Source organism: Quercus suber, unplaced genomic scaffold (assembly GCF_002906115.3).
Source record: "Quercus suber isolate HL8 unplaced genomic scaffold, Cork oak 2.0 scaffold_64, whole genome shotgun sequence".
NCBI classification, from domain to species: domain Eukaryota; kingdom Viridiplantae; phylum Streptophyta; class Magnoliopsida; order Fagales; family Fagaceae; genus Quercus; species Quercus suber.
The window spans coordinates 951,706-969,962 of NW_027069529.1; the positions used below are offsets into that span (position 1 = coordinate 951,706).

At 35.9% G+C, this 18,257-nt stretch overlaps 1 protein-coding gene across 1 annotated transcript; it reads right to left on the reverse strand.

Annotated features, from left to right (window-relative positions):
* Nucleotides 1–944: 944 nt before the first annotated feature.
* On the reverse strand, nt 945–16,913 carry LOC111995820 (AMP deaminase). Its single transcript, XM_065772796.1, has 19 exons — nt 16,226–16,913; nt 15,313–15,515; nt 10,267–10,435; nt 9,778–9,968; nt 9,593–9,644; nt 9,328–9,455; nt 9,060–9,239; nt 8,803–8,870; nt 8,542–8,684; nt 7,675–7,736; nt 6,611–6,724; nt 5,066–5,206; nt 3,486–3,638; nt 3,275–3,328; nt 3,085–3,195; nt 2,794–2,967; nt 2,646–2,726; nt 1,516–1,614; nt 945–1,428 (listed from the first exon to the last, which is right to left on the reverse strand). Exons 1-19 carry the CDS (start codon nt 16,905–16,907, stop codon nt 1,360–1,362), a joined length of 2,874 nt encoding a protein of 957 aa, XP_065628868.1. The 5' UTR covers nt 16,908–16,913; the 3' UTR covers nt 945–1,359.
* Between the last annotated feature and the right edge of the window lie 1,344 nt (nt 16,914–18,257).

Here is an 18,257-nt window from a genome sequence, read left to right on the forward strand (position 1 = left end):
ATTTATTGTGGGACTCATATAATTCTGTTTCCATCCAGTTTCTTCAAAGCAATCATACACCTAAAGGAAAATATAACCTCCCCTTTATTTCCTTCATCTCACCCTCTTTTCTCGCTGGTTTAAACTTTAAATTGAAAAAGTTAATAAGATTTTGTGAATTCGAGTTTAATTGGTGAAATCTCTTTAGATTTTTTGAATTTGAATTTAATTGGTAAAATCTCTTAATTAATGATAATAAGCAATCAGTCATAAAAACTACACAAAAAATTAAAGTCTTCTTCCATTTACTTATTTATTTATGAATTAGAAGTTTCATTAGCAAACAAACCAATGCTGATAACATTTGCAGCAGTAAAGCTGTGACTTTTAAGGCAAAAATGTGAGGCATATACTTCCGTACTCAACTACCTCAAAACGCAAGAGACATGCTTCCTGGCATTCTTGTTTTTCACTTTTCTATGATTCCTTTTCAATTGGACGAAGCATCCAAGAATTGAACACTGCCTATTTCAGATTGCGACCAGCAATTTAGATTGAAACATTTGCATAATACACAAAACCACATAGTTAAATGAGAAATTAGCACTATTTAGAGTATTGAATTGCCTGTTCAATATCACTTCCACGAATATTTTTGGACACAACCATATATTTCCCATCGACATGTGAAAAAGTAAAACTCAACAGGAGGCTTTTTGTCTAAACAGAAGAGAAAAGAATTGTCTAAATCAAACGAGAAAAGAAATATTAAAAGGCACCTTTAGGAGCATTTCAAGGAAATAAGGCACTTTTATGAGGCAGTTTAGTAATTTTCCTGAGACAAGCTTTCAGAACCGTAGCACTTTTTCATGTGTCCCTCACCATTGGGTAGTGAATAAAGATGATAGTAGACAAGGCAAGAATCCAAGCCAGATCATTTGGTATCTTAATCAGATGCAACAGACTAAAAGCTATAAATTCCAAAAATATGTCATTTTCTAAATATCATATTTAAATTCAATTCAAGGAGCCTTGCAATGCAAATCCAAAATTGCCATATACCAATAAAAGCTCAAAGCCCCACTCGACCTGAACAAAATTGGCTAAGCTGGTATTTGTGATGGGACATTTTTATATGGGCCTAACAAAAATTGTATAAAGCTCTAATAATTTTCCCTCTAGAAACTACTACTCTATTACTTTTCTATTGAATGAAGCAGTGGGTTAGAACTTAGAACTCAGAAGAAGGGTCTTAAATAAATTTACAACAGAATTTGGCAGTTATAAGCCATTATAAATATTGACATCAACCCTAATTTAACTCCACATTTCATTAGCATCATTGGTTACCAGGAAATAGTGAAATCTATATTGTTTTCTTCATGGGACTACTTCTACAGGAAGGATGGCTTCTCCTGAGTAGACATACTGCATCTCCACCTCCCATGCCTGCAAAACATCTATCTCATTAGCTGGAAACAACAGACATCGAACTGATTGCATTTTATGGTTTATATCAATAATCATAAAACTTGCCTCATATCGAAATTTAATCCTTATTTGGGGAACATTTGTTTTGTGAATATCATTTCCTTCAGGGCCAGTCAAGAAATATTTATCACCATGCCAATGCAACTGCAAGAGGAATATTATCATAATCATTATTAGAATTACTATTTAAATACCAACTTTTGGTAATTATTCTGCTTCTCCATGCCAAAAACACAGCTGCAAATTGCAGACCCAAATAGAGAACAAAAGGGAGTAGGTGTTTGGAAAGGATAAAAGGATACACCAATTCATAGCAAGAACTTTAATCTCCTTCCCCAAACGTGGGAGCAGTGGAATTCATGGAACCATCTCCTTAAGCAACTTTCTATCAGTTGTATGTTAAAGAAACGTAGCTCAATATCAGGTTGGATACACAACACATTTTATTATGAAGTTACACACGCATCTGGTGAATCATGAACGCATGACTTTAACTTCTATCCCATAATTGAGGATGTAAAGTTTGAGTTAGAGCTCATTACCTCAGGTTATAACTTAATACTATTCCTAGTGCAAGTCCCACTTAGGTGGAGTCATGGGGGGGTGGTGTGGGCATGATGATCCTATTCTTGCATGAATTGAACACTCACAAATCTTGAACCCATGCACAAGTGCTTGACACCCAAAGACCTTGCCAGTGTACCAGGCAATGGCCCTAAGTCATCTTCTTCTTCTTCTTCTTCTTCTTCTTTTAAATGTATCATTCTAGAGTCCGTGTGTGTTTGAACAAGCTTAAAAAATCACCACTAGCTTATGCACAACTTTTTAAAGACTAACTTTCGCTAGATTCAACTGTACTTTTACCCAACTTATTTTTTAAGCCAAAATATAAGCAAATGAAAATAAGTTATCCCAAATGGACCCTAACTAATATAGCATATTTCCTTTTGCTTGCGTTGTAGCATAAAGCACAATCATTATGAGTATGATTTTCCATGCTTTCAAAATATTCAACTTTCTAATAGGTAAAAAGTAGACATGTTGGAGTTATGGACACACTTTCCTGAAACATAAAGTTTCAGATTCACAAATTAATTTCAGTTTGTGCGTGATTTTTTTTTTCTTCAGATTAAAATAGGCCAACTCAAAAGATTGTTGTTTGTCAAGTCCCTCACCTTAGCTGAATGTGAAAATCCAGACTGATAGACAGAATTTCTAGCTATCTCACAGAGGTCACAAGCACTGAGCTTCCAGACCTGCAAAATTTCATTCTATATGAGATAAATGACAATGACCAATGATAGAAAATAGTAGTTAACCAACCTGTGCTGCAACACTATACTCTTCCACAAGAGCTTCTTTTGTTAAATGGATTTGCAAAGGGTCATCACTTGAGAGTGAGACATTTAGGCCACGCTGGAAGAACATTGGAAAAGGGTTGCGATGATAGTCCAAGAAAAGGGAGTTATTGCTCAAAGGCGACATGGCCAAACCAATCTGAAAAGATAAAAGAGAATTACTTTAGGACAGCAGATTATGACATACTGGCTGGCAAGGAAAACTAAAATAAAAATAAACAAATACAAGACAGAAAGCAAAAACAAGTGGGTGAACCTGTGCAAGGTAATACAAGTACTGCAAAACTGGAGATTTTCGCAGATTAATCCCATGAGATATATTATGGCATAGAAGAAAAGCAGCAGCCAAATGGTCAACATCACCCGCCTGCAAAGGTTCCAAAAATCATAAGCATCTTAGTAAACGTAAAAGAATAAAAACATAAACAACAGTAGAAGACAAAAACCTCTCCACAGTGGGGCCGAAGTTTTATTGTTGGCATTCCTTTTGATTCACGAAGCTGAAAAAAGAAGAAGACAAGAGTGTGGTATCAATTTCTACCAAACTTTTTTCCTTAGGTAGGGTAAAATAATGCAATATAGTAAAAGAAGGGTGAGAATTTGTAGAATGTGAGAGGACAAGGTGTAGTTTGCTGAGAAGATAAAATATAAGAATACCTTGTTGAGAGTATACAAGTTTGCATAGCAGTAATAAGCATAGTAGGAATATGCAGGATTGAACTCATTGGTCCATTCGGCCGGTGTAGGCATATGCTTAGTAGGACGCCGTTCTGGTTTACTTTCATCATCTACAAGATCGAAACCCACCACCTGAATTGAAAATCAACTAATCTTATTATGCCCCTAGAGTAAAAAGAAATGTCAATAAAAAGTTGGATGGTATGAAGGGTATGTAATCATAAAAAATAGAAAATGCTTATTTTCATCCATGGTCTCATAATTGGTAACAATCCAATACAACAGAAACAAAGAGGTTAAAGTAGATTAAGTGTGAGATTGGATAGCGTGTTTTGCGCTATCCAATGCGTTTGCATTTCATTTCTGTGGGTCCATGGGCACTATTCATAGGACTCGCAACTTGGGAAAAATGCAAATTTAACTTTAAAACTAGGTCTCACGGCACTGTTCACACATTTAAAAATTATTTTTTTACAGTATTTTCAATTTTCAGCAATAAGCGATATCCAAATAGACCCTAATAAATAAATGCATTCCCGAGGCTAAGGAGGCACACACATAGACAAAATGAGGAACAATTATCTAGGATGGTTTGGCCTTCAACACAAGGACCTATTAGTAGGACCTATAAGTAAACAATTTAAACAAGTGCTTTAATTCAACTTAAAGAGCAAGGGACAATAAAAAATGCAGAAAAATGAAGGGTGGGTAATGACAGAAGAAATGATTGCCAAGTGTATGATTCACGCTTAGGCATATGGAGAAAGGATTTGTGGCTGACCCCAAGTAATGGAACCAAGGCTCCATTGAGTAGTTGTGGTATCATTGACTTCAACACATGGGTCAGCTGATATGGCCAACAATATCAAAAAATAGTCGACAAATACCATTTTGGAATTGCTGAATATGTCAACAGTTCTTTAGAGTTTTGCAATATGAAGTTCACCACACACCTTGCAATGGTTTATCACTCTTGATAATTAAATAAAAAAGAGTTTGACATAAGTAACCGTGAAGAAGTTATGGTTTAAGACTTGTGAAGCTAATAACACCTTCCCAACTGACATGGGACAGGGCAACCGGCACATCTGATCTCAATCCCACAATTATGGCCATATCATTCTTCAAAGAGCATGGTGAGGAGCCACTTACAGTCAAATAGAAAGACAAACTGGCAGTTGTATCATGCAGCATTAGTAAAAAAATAATCACATTGGATGGCAGCAATAATGGTAACTGTAAGCCAATATATCTTTTCTTTATTTAACTGAAAAAAGAATGCTATGTTGATGTAAAATCTCAGATGTAAAATTATTTATAAAATGTAAAACACAATAAACAGATCTATAATAAAAAAAATTTATGAAGCTACAACACTAGTACTATCAAAAGACAAATGGAAAAAGAAACAAAAAGAAAGAATGAGGAATATAGTGAAACTCCGTCTTTTTATTTTTGGCTGAGTTAGTGTAACTCCATATGAATCAACAAGAAGTAGAATGATTATAAAATTGTCAAATAAAAAGGGGACATACAGAAATATGATATATTCAACTAACCTGCATCAGGAACAAATGTAAATGAGGATGAGAATTTGGATCCACTGTGACTTCAAATAGTGGAATAAAAACGTTATCTAAAATATTCTGAAAAGAGGTAACAATTCCCAATTTCTTGTACACATTATATAGCCGCGGTAGCTGCACATTAAAGTTGATATAAAAATTGGGGAAAAAATGTTAATGAAAAAGAGAAATACAACTCACTCAAAATTTAAGGAGAAAGTAGCAATTAATAATACATTGGTAAAGATAACATGCAGTTGATATAATAATTGGGGGGGGGGGGGGGGGGGGGGGTGAGAAGTTAATGAAAAGGACATAGAACTATAAAGCTCACTGAAAATTTAAGGAGAACGTAGCAATTAATAATACATCAGTAAAGATAACATGCAAAGGTTCTTAAGAGAAGTGATGCTCCAAATAGATTTGAACCATTGATGCAAAATTATGTCATTTTTATTACCAGTTAGAATAAGTATCCAACACAATCTCTTATGTATCACAAAATAAACAAATTATCATTAGGCTCAAGATCGTACAGGTGCAGGACAAATATATTTTGTACAGATTCTAATAAATTCTCATACTTAATCTCACAAGCAATAGGGTGGTCCAAATTGACTACTCAAAATTATTTTTTTCCACTCAGAATAGAGGCCATATTGCTGTGTCTAAATCTTTGATATATCTCGTTCCACCATAAGGCTCCAAATACAAACACTAACATTAAAATAATTATCCACAGTCTAAATGTGGAGTATGATTAATGTTACAATGTTAGAATAATGTCCCACGCAGAATGAGGTTTATTAATTACCACGAGTTTTAATTTGGAGTAACATCAAATGGCCTGACGTTACTTTTCCACATGATCTTTTTGCCACCGAGCGAACCACAACAACAATGGTACTTTTTTACACTTTCATATACTAGGGATTTCAAATGGAAAAGAAAATGCTCCATACTAATTAAATGTTACAATGTTAGAATAATGCCCCATGCATGGGGTTATTAATTACCACGGGTTTTAATTTGAAGTAACATCAAATGGCCTGATGCTACTTTTCCACATGATCTTTTTGCCACCGAGTGAACCACAACAACAATAGCACTTTTTTACTCTTTCATATACTAGGAATTTCACATGGAAAAGAAAATGTTCCATACTAATGGATTCCATTAAGACCATGTCTATATCTGAATGCAAAACTAAAGAAAGTTACACTAAATCTCTCTCTCTCTCACACACACACACCCCTCTGTTATCCCCATTCCGTTTGGTCCAATATACCTCCCGTTCAAAATCATATTTGAATAAGTGATAAATACTAAATAAACAATTAATTGAGCCATAATGCTGTAACAGACAGAAGCATGACACATATAAACATACAAAGTAAGTTGATTATAAACAATATTATAATGAGCATGAGGTACCAGCAATGTGGAACAAATCATTTTACAAGAACCAGCACAGTGAACAGACAATTAGCCATACATACTAAGCAGCTATCAGAAGAAAAGGCTGAAAACATAGATTACCTGGATTAACCATACAGCAGTCTCACTATAGATAGCATTATTAACAAACCAACTCGCCAGCTGGTCCCATTCACTTTGTTTCCTTCCATAAATGGAAATCCTGTACTCAGCCATCTGAAAATGACAGAATGACATACGTTCTTCAGAATTCAAAGTGACCAACAACAGTCTAATTGGTTTTACTATTGAGTTATACTTAGGAGACAACTGATAAGATTAAGATATGTGTGCCAAAGGGCCCAAAACGAAAACCAATATCAATGAAATTACACAACAGAAATTTTTCCATACAAGGAATCAATTTTATAAATGCAGCAGTCATATGTCCCACTGATAGATGATATAGTCCACATTTTGGATTATTCACGTTCCAAAATTTTCTCCATATCATTTATTTTATTGAAATTTTATGCTGTGCTCCATATCAACCCCTCAGTTACAAACAAAGCATACTGCCAAGTTTACTCTTTTTTTGGTGGGGGAGTGGGGGTACTCACTTCCAAACTAATTGCAAGTGTAACACTCGCCATTATGATAAGAAGGAATTAAGCAGATGAGAGCAAAAAGAATTCTTAAATTTAAAAAGTTTACAAAACAAATAGCAACTATCTGCAATCAAATCTTGGCTTTTGTACCTAGTTGCCCAGCAAGTACAGATATAGTAGCCAAAATTCAAGGAGTTCAGAAAGCTTGAAGAGACTCCAATGTAATTTTTTTTTTAAACAACAAAAAATCTCTTCTTAAAAGAACAAAAAATCTCTCTATATAAGTACATGAAACTATAAGAGTCTGACTATTTGGCTTAAATTTAAGTGCAGAAGAATATGATGGTGCAAAAATTATGCACATCCCTTCTTGCAAGTTGCTCTAATGTATTTTCAAAGACCTAATCAGTAAAAAGTTATTACTAGGTAAGCTGAGATATCTGCAGCTGCAGGATTATCCAGTAAAATCGACAAGACACCCAACAATAATGAACATGAGCATACTATGAAACAGGAGAGAGAACAAGGCAGAAATAAATTTGAAATTTCATATCTTCTAAAATCATAATTGATATAAACCTGGTATTTGCTTGCTTCAAGATCAACTAAAACTTGCTTGGTTACTTCTGCCAAAAACCGACCTGTAGTACTCACCCAAACAAAAAAGGTAACAATCAGTTCAATTTAAATACAGATAAAGTAAAACAGAAGAGAAAAAGAATTAAACCAATACATAATGAATCCAATTTTGCAAAATATGAGATGTCAAGTTTAAAGCATCACTCTGTATATAAAATTAGGCTCAAGGTACCTACCCACCCTATATTGGAGTGATTTGATTCAAAATTAATCAAAGGTAAGCATCAAAGTAAAATTAAAATGAAAAAATAGAAAGGGAAAGGACCCAGAGGAAGTTTGAGAAGGCATAATTAGGACCTAAAAGCATATGGTTTTAAGTACAATGGCAAGAAAATATTCATGTAGATAACCCAAGTAATTAAGATCAACACTCTGCTAAGCATGCTTATTCAAACTTATTTTGTTTCTTACACTAGTCAATAATGCTAAAATATGTTAATTCCATTTCCTTACAAACCATATTTTCAGTTTCAAAATGCCTCACCAATTTGAATTAACTAACCTAGCGATATTGTAAAACCAGATTAGGCACACATGACACATCCGATTGTCGTAAATGTATCTGTTAGATTCTGGCATAATAAAATCTAGAGTTCTAAATGATGTATTCATGTTTGTATTTTCCAAATAGGAACTTATAATAAAAAAGATAAATCAATTACAAAGGAACAGAAAAAATGAACAAAACAAAAGGCTGGTTCTAATTCCAAATGTTTCTCCAAATGCAATTGACTCTCATTCCAAATTGCAATCATCAAAGATTATGCAGGCAACAAGTAGTTTTAAAACTGTTATTGTGAACCAAACCTTGGATAAGATTGTCCTGCTTTAAGAATATCTCTCGGAGTCTGCTCTGTCCACAAGGATTATACTTAAGGTTGAATTTGTCAAATCGATGGAATGTGCTTTTATCAGCATGGACATCCAACAAATCAACATTAAGATCATTACTGCATTGCAATTGCCTTCAGTTTAGATAAACAAGGACACACATGCAAAAACACACACAGAGAGAGGGAGAGAGAGAATTCTTCTAGCAAAAATCAAGATAACTATAACAATGCATACCCTGACAAGTCCAAGCTCTCAAAAACTTCCCTAAGGGTCATATACTTTCCATCTCTGAATATGACAACCTGTCCAATGTAGTTATAGTGTAATTAAGAAGCATCAACAAAAATAAATTGAAAAGGGAGAGAAAGTTTGTAAGACATATTAAACCAGCACTGCCCATAGTTGACGCAACCAATGTTGGTTGAAACTAAAGATAGACCTAATTCACTAAAACAAACAGTTTGGAAGGGCGAAAAAAAAACAGTTTCAACCTCATCAGGTTCTTTTCTTAGCTTTGACTTGATGAAGCGTAGGAGATGTTTCTGGTTCATGCATGCAGAATGATGCACATGTGTATCAACCTTTCTGATATTGTAAAAATCCCGGTGTGGCGCACTCTTTTGAGATAGAAACTCACTATCTCCATTTACTAACAGATGAAGGCGGAATTTCTGTATGATGTTCAGGTATAAGTGATATACATTGGCTAAAATGAAGAACACAAAATAGAAGTTCAAAACAGAGATTGCAGGATGCTACCTCCTCAAGAAATCGTAGTCTATGATGGCATGAAGAGCGAACATTTCCAAGAGATGTTATTTTTAGGAGTTGATGCAGATCAGTGAAAAATCTTGTTGAACTTGCAACAGGGAAAAGATCCACAGTATCTGTGTTATAATAGAGAGAGGGAGCTTTAATATTCTTATAATCCAAAAACTAAATGCTAACACAAAAATACATTTAATTAAGTATTTGACAAAGAATGTTTATTTTACTGAACAATGAATTACTTTGCAGTGCTTACCATTTTCACTTGCATAAACATGTACAACTCCATCTACCATTTTGAAACGGTGCTGCTTGGAAAATCAGAAAGCATCAAACAAATGAATGACTGTACTTGAATGTAAACATTCACGTAGCTTTCATACGCATCAGGGAAAAAATCTTTAAAAATTTCACACCATGAATAAGCAAAAAATGACTCACAGCTGTTGCTTCAACAGGTTCAAAGTGAAAGGGATCACTGTTCATATTGGATGCACTAGATTTCCCCTCAGTTTCCTTCTTCCATGGAACCACTTCTCTATAGACATAATTTTTACGCAAATCTAAACATTCACGAATCATTTTTAGTACTTCTTCCTCTTCTCTGCTTTTTGACTCCGACCCCACATGTTCTTACAAGGGAAATAGAGAAATAGGCATCATGTAATTAGTCCCTTCTTCAAATAATAATATTAAAACAACCGTGCATTTACAGAGGTTGAATAAGCCTATTCTCTGTAACTATTAAAAAAACATTACTTCTTCCACATATAATTGCAATTAAGTAGGGTAAAAAATTAGATTTTTGAATGCCACCAATGGGTAAGTCAACAAATAATATAGCCAACAAATTCAATTTTCAACAAAATTTGAGGCAATAAGAGAGACAGATCTCCAACAAAATAGGTGGAAAAAGGAATTTAAAAATACCATGGAGTGTTGCGTGCACTGAAGGTGTATCTTCGTTTCCATCACCATGCAGATCTACACTAGCTTTAGCTTCAGCTGCAGTTGCCATACACATTTTATCTTGGATACACTTCCCACCTTCATCTATTTTTTGAATGCTGCAAGTTTTTTGGTTGTTTGAATTTACATCCTGCAAATCCATCAACCGGCAAAACAGATTTATTCTGGATACTCTCTTCTTTTTTTTCTTTTTTCTTTTTTGGTTATCACAGATTGTATATAAACAATGACTATAAAGACATAGAAAACTGAGAAACTTATATATTGCTACAATCCGTTGACGCTTTTTGTCCATAAGATTGGCCACTTATTTCTGTTGGTCCAATGAATTTTGTTCCTTAATTAATCTCTTTTTTTTCTTTTCTTTTTTAAGTGAACAGATCCTGTTCAAGTAAGGTCATAGTGTTCCTCAATTAATCATAAATACATCCTCACAGTTGATACCATAGTGGTATTAATAAAGATTGGAACCAAGTGCCTTGTGGATCAATAACACTACCCAGTTGAGAACCTAAGTTTGATTCCACACCCCCCCCCCCCCCCTTTCCATTGTTGTAAACAGAGAGGGGGAAAAAAACATACTTGAGCCTTAACATATTATCTTTTCTTTTCTTTTTTTTGATAAGAGCCTTACCATATTATCTCAAAACCCATAAAGCTTATTAACTTAGCAATATATGTCTAAAGGCCCTTTTTTTTATAAGTAATCTAAGGCTGCTGTTGTTGTTATATATATATATATATACACACACACATATACAGTTTGGTATTTTTCTCTTTTTTTTTCTTTTTTTTTTGATAGATAATCAGAAAACTATTATAAATGAGAGAAAAATGAAAAATACAAGAAGTTCATGATGATGAACAACAAGAAATAAAAGAAACAAACAGCACAACAAACAGAGGGAAGTCAAGAAACTAAGCTAAGGGAGGACAAAAACTCAGAGAGAGAAGAACAATCAGTAAAACCCCAACAATGAGACCACTCCAAAATACTACGATGGCATAAAACCTTTAACTCATCCAACATCTTCTCTTTGTCCTCAAAGGATCGATAATTTTGTTCCAACCACACAATCCACATAAAGCAACCTGGGAACCAAGTTCCAAATGTCCGAATTATGCTTCCCAAGCCACTGATGCCAACAAGATAACAAACTCACCACCGATCCTGGCATAACCCAATGAATACCAAAGGCCTGAAGCATAAAAGTCCATGGGGAATGGGTAACAAGACAATGAAGAAGAAGGTGGTCTACTGACTCCCCATCACAACAACACATATAACACCTAATAGCCAAATGGCGACCTTTAAGCATTAGATTATCCAAAGTGAGAGTCCGACCATGTGCAGATGTCCACAAAAAGAACGCCACGCGCTTAGGAATCGTTGGTTTCCAAACACCCTTTCAAGGAAACAAAGAATTCGAAGCACCCCGAATCACATGATAGTAAGACCAAGTGTCAAACTTACCATCACCTTTTAGCCGCCAATAAAGAGTGTCTCTCCTATCACTCCAAGGAATACGAGTTTGGATAAGCTGAAGTAGAAAAAAAGATGCAGCCAACTCCTAATCTTCAAAAGCTCTATAAAACCTTAAATTCCACACTCTAACAGTACCCCCTTTTGGAATCCACAAAACCTCAAAGATACAAGCATCCTTTCATTGATTGGGTTGTTTTGGAGGTTGTGCAGACTTCGGGAGGGATCTTGCTGATTTGGGATAAGAGGGTATTTGAGAAGTTGGATGTTATTGCTGGACATTTTTCTGTCAGTGTATTATTGAGAGGGGTGGTGGATGACTTTGTTTGGGCTTGTACATGTGTGTATGGCCCTAATGACAATGGTCAGCGGCCTACTTTGTGGGAGGAGTTATCATAGGTGCATGCTAGGTGGTCCATGGCATGGTGTCTAGTAGGTGATTTTCATATTATCAGGTACCCAAGTGAAAGGCTTGGCTGTAAGTCTTTTAGCCCTGCTATGTTCACACATTCTTTACGGATTTTCCCCCCCTTTCCATTGTTGTAAACAGAGAGGGGGAAAAAAACATACTTGAGCCTTAACATATTATCTTTTCTTTTCTTTTTTTTGATAAGAGCCTTACCATATTATCTCAAAACCCATAAAGCTTATTAACTTAGCAATATATGTCTAAAGGCCCTTTTTTTTTATAAGTAATCTAAGGCTGCTGTTGTTGTTATATATATATATATATACACACACACATATACAGTTTGGTATTTTTCTCTTTTTTTTTTCTTTTTTTTTTGATAGATAATCAGAAAACTATTATAAATGAGAGAAAAATGAAAAATACAAGAAGTTCATGATGATGAACAACAAGAAATAAAAGAAACAAACAGCACAACAAACAGAGGGAAGTCAAGAAACTAAGCTAAGGGAGGACAAAAACTCAGAGAGAGAAGAACAATCAGTAAAACCCCAACAATGAGACCACTCCAAAATACTACGATGGCATAAAACCTTTAACTCATCCAACATCTTCTCTTTGTCCTCAAAGGATCGATAATTTTGTTCCAACCACACAATCCACATAAAGCAACCTGGGAACCAAGTTCCAAATGTCCGAATTATGCTTCCCAAGCCACTGATGCCAACAAGATAACAAACTCACCACCGATCCTGGCATAACCCAATGAATACCAAAGGCCTGAAGCATAAAAGTCCATGGGGAATGGGTAACAAGACAATGAAGAAGAAGGTGGTCTACTGACTCCCCATCACAACAACACATATAACACCTAATAGCCAAATGGCGACCTTTAAGCATTAGATTATCCAAAGTGAGAGTCCGACCATGTGCAGATGTCCACAAAAAGAACGCCACGCGCTTAGGAATCGTTGGTTTCCAAACACCCTTTCAAGGAAACAAAGAATTCGAAGCACCCCGAATCACATGATAGTAAGACCAAGTGTCAAACTTACCATCACCTTTTAGCCGCCAATAAAGAGTGTCTCTCCTATCACTCCAAGGAATACGAGTTTGGATAAGCTGAAGTAGAAAAAAAGATGCAGCCAACTCCTAATCTTCAAAAGCTCTATAAAACCTTAAATTCCACACTCTAACAGTACCCCCTTTTGGAATCCACAAAACCTCAAAGATACAAGCATCCTTTCATTGATTGGGTTGTTTTGGAGGTTGTGCAGACTTCGGGAGGGATCTTGCTGATTTGGGATAAGAGGGTATTTGAGAAGTTGGATGTTATTGCTGGACATTTTTCTGTCAGTGTATTATTGAGAGGGGTGGTGGATGACTTTGTTTGGGCTTGTACATGTGTGTATGGCCCTAATGACAATGGTCAGCGGCCTACTTTGTGGGAGGAGTTATCATAGGTGCATGCTAGGTGGTCCATGGCATGGTGTCTAGTAGGTGATTTTCATATTATCAGGTACCCAAGTGAAAGGCTTGGCTGTAAGTCTTTTAGCCCTGCTATGTTCACATTCTCGGATTTTATAGAGAATAATTCTTTAGTTGATTTACCTTTAGAGGGGGCCTCCTTCACTTGGTTTAGAGATTCTGGTCTTCCCTCTATGTCAAGAATTGACAGGGCTTTAGTTTCTCATTGGGAGGAGCACTTTGAGAATGTATCCCAATGGGTGCTTCCTGGTGTTCTTTCAGACCACTGCCCTCTTTTGTTGGAAGCTGGTGTTGTTCGACATGGTCATAGCGCCTTTAAATTTGAAAATATGTAGTTCAAAGCTAAGGGTTTTGTTGATAGAGTTAAGCAATGGTGGGATGGATACAATTTTGCAGGCTCTCCAAGTTTCATCTTAGTTCAAAAATTGAAGGCTCTGAAAGCAGACTTAAAAAAGTGGAACAGGGAGGAGTTTGGTGATTTGGCCTTTAGAAAGAAGAACATGCTGACTGAGCTGATGGGTTTAGATGCGAGAGAGGAGTTAGTGGGTCCAAGGTAGTCAAAGGTGAAAGGCGACCTTAAAACGCCAAGGCCTTGTATCACCCGAGGCGTGAGGCGACAAAAAGGCGCTAGCCTGAGTAAAGCGATGCGCCAAATTCTTAATATATTTATTATACATATAGAACATAAATCATATGTACCTAGTGTATTATAGTATTATAATGAAGTGTTTTTCAATGTGTAGCAAGAAGAAATTAGGTCTATCAAATTATTTCAAAATGGGATTAACATGGTTTAGGCTCTATTAGTTAGTTCTAACAATACATTTTACAAAAAGCTTCTATATAACAATGTCTTACAAAACAAATTTGTAAATTAATTTTACTAACAGTAGGTTTTATAACTTGCCTTTTGAAATTAATAGTCTAAAAATAGGTTTCACAACAAACTTCTATAAAAAAATAATAATAATAATAATTAAAACAAAAAAAACTTGAGGCTCTCGCCTTAGCGCCTTTTTCATGGCTTAAGGCAGTCGCCTTGCTCGCCTAGGCTCTAAAGGCGAGCGCCTCACTAAAGGCACCTCACTAAAGGCGCCTCGCCTTAGAGCCTTTGAGGTGCCTTAGTGGCACCTCACCTCGCCCGGGCGCTTAGGCAAGCGCCCGGCTCGCCTTTGACTACATCGAGTGAGTCTTTCAAATGAGGAACAGATTCGTCGCCTTCAACTCAAAGGAGACATAGAACGGTTGGCTTCTCTTGAGGAGACTTCCTGGAGGCAAAAGTCTCAGGCCTTGCTTGTGAAGGAGGGCGATAATAATACTCGGTTTTTTCATAGATTAGCAAATTCTCATAGAAATGCTAATCAAATTAAAAGGATTGAGGTGGATGGTGTTCTTTATCTGAGAACTATCTCAACATTGACATTACTCGTATAGTAATGAATAACAAAACAGACACAAGATTAAAGTTTATTTTCAAGGCCATTGTGCTAATTTTAATAAATTCAGTAGCATACATAACCTAGCTTTGGTAAACTGACTGATTTACTTTCTAAAACTAAATACAACATTTTTAAAATTCAAGCTAAAGCATATTAAAATATGAATAAGTAGATATAACTACACATACTTGTGCATTTGTGAAATCAATTGGAGAATCTATGTTTCCATAGTTGAAAAGCATGTCTTCTCCATTTGTAAGCTCGGTTCCATCATCATCAGAATCCCCATCATCATCAAAAGCATTGCCACCGGGGGACCTTGGCGTCACTAGCCTACCAACAGATGCCACCCTCGTATACTTTGCAGAATGATTAACAAACCGATCCAGTCCTGCAAACAGCCAAAGCATAACAAAATGCGCTGCTCTTTAGGATTCAAATAGCATTTACACATCAAGATCAAGCAATCAGGGGCTTATGTTGGCAACATTAGAACTATATTAATCACGGCAATTAGAATTCAGCTTCTTTTTCTTTTTGTTTTCTCTTCTTTCATTCTTTTTTAGATTTTTTGGGTAGTAGTTAAAAACAACAACAACAAAGCCTTAGTACCATGTTTTTTGAGGTCAGGTACGGAAACTCAACAGATTAGCCAAGGTCGACCACATGTATTCCTTTCCTTCATTCTATTTTGTCCAAATTCATACTTTCTGTCACTTCCTTAATTGACGTGCCCTTTTTACTATTTCTACAAATGTTACTAAGCCAAAATTTCAAGCTAGTCAGGGTTGGCCACACGTAATCTTTTCTGCAATTGTATTCTATCCAATATCATATTCTCTGTTACGTCTTTAATCAATTTCATAATGAATATTAATTTACACCCTAAGCAACTATTGATTCAACTTAATTGCACAAACATTGCTTTCTTTTTCCGAGTTAGACAAGCTAATCTTGCTTACTAGTTACAAATTTGACAGTTAGCATTATCTTGATCTCTCTTCTATAAAAAATGAATTTTCTCAAACTATTTGCAAAGAATATATCACTGAAAAATCAAATTAATTTTAAAATTGACGGAGAAAATTCATAGTTTCATACCATCTCTCTGATCCAATCGAAGAGGCGGAAGCCCCGAGGGAATCAAATTGAGTTTATCGAGCGATGGAGCAACAAAACTTTTGGCTCGAGGTCTCATCGGCTGATCGAACTTGTGGTTCTCATCCAACAAATCGTTTCCGGGAGCCGCATTGGGCAGCGACGACGAGATTCTATAGCCGCGAAGCGAGTTGTCGTCGAGCGACTTCGAAAGGTCCCGGGACCACATTTTCCGATCGATCACCATTTCCTCGTCGGAACCGGAGCCTCCGTCGCCGCCTATCTCCTCCTCTGCTTCTTCGCCTTCTTCTTCGTCTTCGTGGTTGTTAACGGCATTGAGAGGGCGGTTATGGCGGATCTCGATGAGGCGGTTGAGGACCTGGTCGACGCTGCGCTTGTGGAAGTAGAAGGCGGAGATGGCCATGAGCGAGGCTCCCACCAAGGCCGCCATGGCTAGTTGCAGAGACGAAGCTGAAGACGAATCCATGAGAAAGTGGTTCTTCTTGAACCTTGTTGAAGAATTTTCGGAAAACGGGAACCCTATGTCATGAGCGAGTGTGAGAGTTGAAGAGTGGTGTGAGGGACTGTCACTGTAATTGTCTGGCTGGTAGTAGTACTTCTTCTGTCCATTGAAATGATTCAGGGGCCCTTTTATATCAGGGTTGGACTTCGAGGTTCGAGCCATGGCTTTTGTGCGTGGGAAAAGTCCAAATTTATTTGTTTTTAAATGAAAAATATTTTTTTCTAAATATCTAGTTAGTATTTTTAGTTTCTAAACTATATTATTTACTAGCATTCTAAGTCTAAAAGACTCAATTTTGACCTATAAATTGAGTATCAAAGACTCAATTTCTATATTCTAATGTGACATTTTTTTTCACATGGAGACTACCTAAAAATCGAGTATCTAAGACTCGATTTCTAAGCTAGAGTAAGAAGGAAAAAACAAAAACTCGAAGAAGAAGAAAGAAGCCGAAAGCCAGAAGAAAAAAAAAAAAAAAACCTAGAAACAAGCTCGAGGCCGGCAAGCCCCAAGCTGGCGTGACCGAGGCCGCAGCACGGCCAGGGTCGCGCGTGACCTCAGTTGCAGCGCGACCCAGGTTGCACAGGTAGCGCGCGACCTTCTGTTTCTGGATTTTTTTTTTTCTCTCTCTCTCTCTCTCTGATGAACACATATATGGGTATTTGAGCTTGATCTTTTTCTAGATGCTTTCTCTCTCGTGATCTGATTTTTTTTTTTTTTTTTTGGTATTTTGGTTTGTACATGAGAGACTTGGAGACTTTAAATTTTTTCAAATTTTTTTTGTTTCGAAATCAAGTCTCTAAGACTCGGTTTCCAGGTGGTCTCCATGTGGAAAAATATGCCACATCAGACAATGGAAATTGAGTCTATGAGACTCAATTTATACGCCAAAATCGAGTCTCTTAGGCTCGAGATGCTAGTAAATAATATAGTTTGGAAACTGGAACTACCAACTAGATAGTTAGAAAAAAAAAATTAGTTAGCTATTTTCGCAAAAAATAGAATAAGTGTGCCTCGACTTGGATTGAGCCAATTGGGACTTGAGCCCATTGTTCCACTTTTGTGGATTTCCGAGTAATGCTAGAAACATAATTTTTTTTTTTCACAATTTATTTATATTACAAGTTATAAATGATTAAATTGTGAGTTCATTGCTTTTATTTTACCACTCAAAATTTACCATATAAGTAAATTATAGCAAAAATTGTGATCTTAGCATTTCATATTGGTAAACAATTTGAGAGGAAAAATTGCATCGTTCCACTTTAGATTAATTCTGATTCATTTCAGGTTATTTTTGTCAATCCTCCATTCCAGTCAAATTTCAATTTGATTCAAAAAATAAATAAAAACAAAAATTATGTTGTTTTGATTTTATTCTTATTATTTCATTGATGATAATTAAATATAGATATTAAAAATGTATTTATGTTTATCTATACTAGCGATAATTTCAAAACGATAGGTCGGAATTAATCAATATCAAAAATTTATGTTCCAATAGACAAGTCA